The 6000-nt window shown below is 41.3% G+C and overlaps 1 protein-coding gene across 2 annotated transcripts; it reads left to right on the top strand.

Annotated features, from left to right (window-relative positions):
* Positions 1 to 2351: 2351 nt before the first annotated feature.
* On the top strand, positions 2352 to 5797 carry LOC121740765 (protein IQ-DOMAIN 5-like). 2 transcript variants are annotated; one of them, XM_042133387.1, is made up of 6 exons: positions 2352 to 2584; positions 3322 to 3434; positions 3678 to 3845; positions 4120 to 4347; positions 4824 to 4937; positions 5016 to 5797. In XM_042133387.1, the coding sequence occupies exons 2-6, from the start codon at positions 3360 to 3362 to the stop codon at positions 5379 to 5381; spliced, it is 951 nt and encodes a 316-aa protein (XP_041989321.1). In that variant the 5' UTR covers positions 2352 to 2584; positions 3322 to 3359; the 3' UTR covers positions 5382 to 5797. The 2 variants fall into 2 exon arrangements, with proteins under 2 accessions (XP_041989321.1, XP_041989322.1); XM_042133388.1 differs by lacking the exon at positions 2352 to 2584 and having other exon boundaries at positions 2771 to 3434.
* Positions 5798 to 6000: the final 203 nt, after the last annotated feature.

Here is a 6000-nt window from a genome sequence, read left to right as displayed (position 1 = left end):
AGTTAAATTCAAGTTTCTTTTGTTGTAAGTACTTATCAAAATTAGAATAACAAATCATGAAATTTTGTAATTACCTAAGTTAAAGGTGTGAGGTAAATAAAAAGATACCTATTTTCATAATTTTATAAACAATTAATTAAGTCATTAATAATTTATTTTAGTTTCTGGATATGTATGTACAACTTTTAGCAAAAGCTTAAATACTTAAAAAAAATTGGTTAGTGGGCTGTCTCTATAACCATATATTTACATGGAATATTATGCAGATTCGGATTTTGGGGTGTCGGTTAGAGCATCAGCAACATGGCTCGCCGGTGGCCCGATCTCGTCCCGGCGAGACGAGCTATCTCATCGCGCGGAAGGGGCCGGCTACAAGCTGTCTCGCCACGCGCCAGCGCCACGTGGCGCGCGCTGGCGCTAGGCGTGACGCCCACTCGCCGGGCCGCGAGTGGGCGTCGTCACGATGACGTCATAATTTTTTTAAAAAAAAAAATCCAATTTTTTTAAAAAAAATAAAAAAAATTTTAAGTTAAATTAATTTTAATAAACGGTCGTATGACCGTTTGAAACAAACGGTAACAATTTTTTTTTTAATTTTTTTATTTTCCTATTATTATTCTATAAATACTCCATTCCTCTTCCATTCTCCATTCTACACACAAACACTACACTCATCTACTCTTCTCTCAAATATCTTCTCTCCAATTTTTGTAAAAATGTCCGGCGATGGAAACTTCAGCGGCGGGTTCGACTTGAACGCGTTTGGCGATTGGGCGGGCATGTACAACGTTTTGGGTACTACCGATACCGGTTCGTCGCGGGGTACCCAAGGCTCGACGACTCCGGCGGCGTACCAAACACCACATTTTGATGTGGATGCATACTATCGTCCCTCCCCCCAGAGGTACGGTTCGTCGCCGGGATTATCCCAAATTCCGGAGAATTTTCCTGATTAACGCACTTTGGGATACCGGCCGATATGTGGAAGCTCCGCCAGGATCGGCGTCAATGCCGAGGTGGCCGAGGAGGAAGAGGACGACGACGAGGTTGTGGTGGACGCCGGCCGTCATCCTTACAGCTAAAAGGAGACGTTGGCTCTGTACGACGCTTGGATCATCGTCTCGTACGATTCTGTCGTCGGGAATCAACAAACCCGCAGGTATTACTGGGCAAAAGTCACCGAACTTTACAACGCACGACGGCCGAAGAAGACCTTTCCCCGCAACGTGAAGATGCTCCGCGGTCATTGGGACCGATGCGACAAAGCAGTCAAAAAATTTTGCTCGATATACAGGGCAGAAGAGGCGAACTACCAAAGCGGAGCCAGTGGAGCCGACATTCTGAGAGCGGCGTTGCGGGTCTTTAGAGGCGACATCGGAAAAGATTTCAAGCATGTCGATGTTTGGTCGCAAGTCCATCACCTTGAAAGGTGGCTGGCAGTGTCCAGTCGGGCTCGGGCTCGAGCTCGAAACGCACGAAGCACACGGCGAGTGGCCAATACTCGTCTAGTGAGGGCGGCTCAGGCAACACCTCACAAGAGGGCACGCCAACCGATGATGCAGGTGGGTCTTCCGGTTCACGACGTCGGCCGCAAGGGACCAAGGCGGCGAAGGCGGCTAGAGCGAGGGGGGGAGGGAGGGGGAGGGGCCGCGGCGAATCAAGCGAGTCGGGCTCGGGCTCCGGCACGGGCTCGAACACCCTAATGTCCATGTACCTGCTCGCCACGATGGCTGACACTTCAAAAATGGGACCTCTCCAATTTGAAGCCCATATGGACGACATTGCGCATATGAGAGCTCAACTTGGTATTCGGCCTCGATCTAACTTGGGTGCACCGCCACCGACTTCGGGGGATGATTCGCCGGCGGAGTAGTTTTATAATTTAATTTAGAGTATTTAAATTATGTCTTTTTATTTTTTTTTATTATTTAGGATTTTAAATTATGTATTTTTTTATTTTTTTAGCTTTTTAAATTGTAATTTTATTTTATTTAATGAAGTGTGTTTTTATTAATTGAATTTGTTGGAAATAAAAATAAAAAATGAAATTGAATGAATAGTTAAGAGATGAGATGGTTAAGAGATAGATGGATGCATGCGTTGTCTCTTAGTTAAGAGATGTGCTGAAAAGTACAGTGAGACCCATGAATAGTTAAAGGATGAGACGGTTAAGGGATGAATAAGAGACAGCGTTTTGGATGACCTTAAACCAGACGGTTAAGGGATGAATAAGAGACAGCGTTTTGGATGACCTTAAACCCCTTTGACTGGGGAAATACATGTAATTTTCTAATTGTTGCTACGTTTTAGATTGATTGTTTCAAGTCTGTCTGTTTTTGAGGTCAGCAGCCGCTGGGCCATGGCAAAGCTACCCACTTTATGTGCTTTCTCTTTCCCTCTCAACCTTCTACTTCAAGTCTGCACTGTGCATTTAAGCCTTTGTATTTCTTCAGTTTCACTCATACTTGTCTCTCCCACTCCAATTTCCATCACTGCTTTTACCTTGTAGTAGTATTTTGCCTGGTTATTTTGTAAGCTCTGAGAGAAACCCTTTTGCCCAAAAGGAGGCGGCCACACTTCCTTGGTATGTTTGCTTCTTCAATTGCCCACGTTTTTTTGTTCTTTTCAAGAATATTTTTTTGTTGTGTCTGCAAGCAAAATGTGCCTCTCTTTTAATTTAAATATCTTTTTTCAACTATTACTGATAGAAACATGTGTTTTTTTGTGATTTTTGATTGGATCCAAATCAGTTTAAGTTCTGTTGCATTTGCTTTTGCTTTTGCTTTTGCTTTCTGTGGACTGTTAGATTGAAACAAACAAGTCATTCATACTAGATTGAATCTGATTTCCTTGGTCTTATTCTGGATCTTTGAAATCCCATTTTCATTTTGAGAACTTGATGTCCCTCTCTGATCCACTAAATATCAGCTTCTTTTATTTCCCATGATTTGCTTTTATGGGAGGTTTAATGCCCCTTTGATGATTAGCCTTTATTTGATAACGCTCCTTGGTTCTTAACTGAGACACAACAAATTAATAGTATCAGTTTTGTTCATATATGGAAGTACACACTGTAATTCCATCTATGAGATGGAACACGAGCTTTCTTCTTTATTTAAGTTTCTCGTTCATCCTTTCCGGTTGATGGTTTTTGAGTTGACTAGAGGAAATTTTGTGAATTCCTGAGAAATGAAGCAATCTATGTCATATGATACCAACATTTTGTTTTATGTTGAAGCATAAAAATTGGACTAGTGAGCAAGTGCACTGGAGCCGTTTCGTATACTGTTGTGTAATTGATGTAATCTATGATTTGTATAGGGTATTGCAGTACCAGTCGGAGGCTTTGAGCATTAAGCATGGGTTCAGGAGTTTGGTTTAAGAATATAATCAGCAAAAAGAAGGTGAAGGGTGGGGAATCAGGGAAAGTCAAGGTTTGAAGCTCTAATCCAAATCTTTGGTTATCTTTGGTTATCAGGGAGTGGCAACATCATGACATGTTATCTGAATATTCAAGTTCAAGATATCTGAAGATTATTTGGTCCATTCTTCTTGGTGAAAGTTTATACATGCAGTTTTTTTTCAGTTGCCTGATTGAATACGTTTAAACAAGGTTTTTTTACTCAAGATAGGATGCGATTTCTGATATTGTTATCTTTTTCCATATTGTTGAGCAGAGTTATTCATCCCTTGAACACATAGATGGCTGCAAAGAGGATCTCTGCTCTCTCAAAGGGTGCATCGCAGTAGCCAATGGTGCTTGTCTTGACAATCAGGGCAGTGTTGGTCTCTCCAGAGAATATGTTGCCGCTAGAAAGATTCAGACTGCATATCGTGCACATGCTGTATGTTATCCCTGCTCCCAATTGCTCTCGTTTTAGTACATGGTTCATATTTTATTTTGTCTTACCTAGTAACTGTGCTTGTGCTAATACATAGTACGAAGGATAGTTGTGATAATATTCGCCATTTTACGTGCACAATAATTTTACGCAGTAAAATGATATACGAGTGTCTGCTTATAATAGCCGCATGGATTCCCTGACTAATGCCATTTGTCAGTCTTGGGAATTTATTTTCAAGCTCTATCATTGACTGTATTTTCCTCTCCTGCTTCAGGCACGGAAAAGTCTTCGTCGAATGAGAGGAACTGTAAGGTTACAGAAGCTGGTGCAGTGTGATTCCATTAAGAATCAAGCCTCGGCTACATTGAGTCACCTGCACTCGTGGACCAAGACGCAGGCCCAGATTAGAGCACGTCGTGCTAATATGGTTATGGAAGGCCGGCTTAAGCAGAAGAAGCTGGAGAATCAGTTGAAGCTAGAAGCAAAGCTTCATGACTTTGAGGTAATACGACAGTCTTTCTCTATGGAATATTTGATGAGGATTTTACGTAGTTATTTGGTCAAAGGCTTTAAACCGAATGTGAGTTAGACCACCAATTAAGATAATAAGAAATATGGAAATATGCCAAGATTTCTCCTTATGTCTCTACATTACGGCTAAAAAATGATGCACTAAATGAAATATTCGCTCTTTGTTTCATTCCATTTCCTTGTGGGGAAAAACGTAACTAAGTTAGGGACCCAGGATAGAGTGTTATTACTAGGGAAGAGGAGAAAACGAAGGATGCATCAATGTCGTTTCGTTACATGCATCAATAGTAGGATTCGTGCATAGGAAGCCTTGTATCTCCCCTGATATATCTTGATTTCTGATTTTAAAGTGGTTCTTTTAGATATAGAATGATGTGCCTCAGTATTTTGTCGCTTGAAACTACATGCACACCACATGATGTTATCCGTAATTGAAATGTGTGACAGGTGGAGTGGAATGGTGGTTCTGAAACAGTGAGTGAAGCTCTTGCAAAAATACATCATAGAGAAGAGGCAGCAGTGAAAAGGGAGCGAGCTCTGGCATATGCCTTTACTCATCAGGTTTGTCGAGTTCTAGTATCTATGGGCTTCTTTTTCATTTCTCAAACCAAGATATAACGATTAAAAAAACGCGTGCAGTGGAGGGCCAACACAATCCCAAGTTTCGGACCAGGCAATAAAGAACTCAGTAAAGAAAGCTGCGGCTGGAGCTGGATGGATCGTTGGATAGCTGCTCGGCCTTGGGAAAGCCGAGTTGAAGCGCTTAACAGCCCCCAAAAAACACAGCTGACCTCCCGGCCCCCAAAACTGATCTCTCCTAACGGAAAGGCAGTTAAAAAAATCATTTCCCCTACGAGGAAGGCGCCAGGAAAGGCCAAATTGATCTCTCCTAATGGGAAGGCTGCCAGAAATGCACGCAAACTGTCTTACGACGCAGCTGCTGTTAAAAAAGTGAGCGTGAAGAGTGAAGAGAAGGAAAAGAAGAATGAAAAGGAAAGCTCTTAACTCCAGTTGCTTCATTCTGAAGTGTTGCAGGAGAAGTTAGCAAATGCATATGATATCAGATCAACGGGAAATCGAGTTTTGTTTACGGTTTGACTAGCTAAGTGTGGGCTGTGCATTTGCAACAGAGTTTGTCAAAGGGGAAAAACTGAAGCAGAAAGAGGATTTGATCTGAGCTCGGCCTGCAGGAAATACTCTCTTTTCTGTCTTGCTAATACGCTGTGATTTTTTAAAGTTATTGTCATATATTAATATATGTAATTAATCGTTAATTCAGTGTTTATATTTGGAAGCGTATATATTTATGTTGGTCTTGTACTTGGAAACCGATGAAAGGATTCTGTGGTGAGATGGTTTCGTTTGTAAATTGTAACTTACTAGTGTTTTTTGTTTATGAATTGCTCTCTGCATCCTCCAAAGTATTAGTTCTAACTATTGGTAGATATTTTTTTGTGAGATAGAAGGTAGGTTGTGGTTAATAATGATCAGTTGTGAAGTTGCACTGTAAAAGGATTTAGATAATAAACAGAACATATTTCTCAACTGAACCACAACTATTAACTGGTGTATGTATGATTCAAAGGGTCTAGGGTTCAAGTTTGCGATGACACCGTCTTTAAAT

Source organism: Salvia splendens, chromosome 7, assembly GCF_004379255.2.
Source record: "Salvia splendens isolate huo1 chromosome 7, SspV2, whole genome shotgun sequence".
In the NCBI taxonomy this organism is placed as follows: Eukaryota; Viridiplantae; Streptophyta; class Magnoliopsida; order Lamiales; family Lamiaceae; genus Salvia; species Salvia splendens.
Note: the sequence above shows the minus strand (reverse complement) of the source record. Positions and strands in the feature narration are given on the sequence as shown.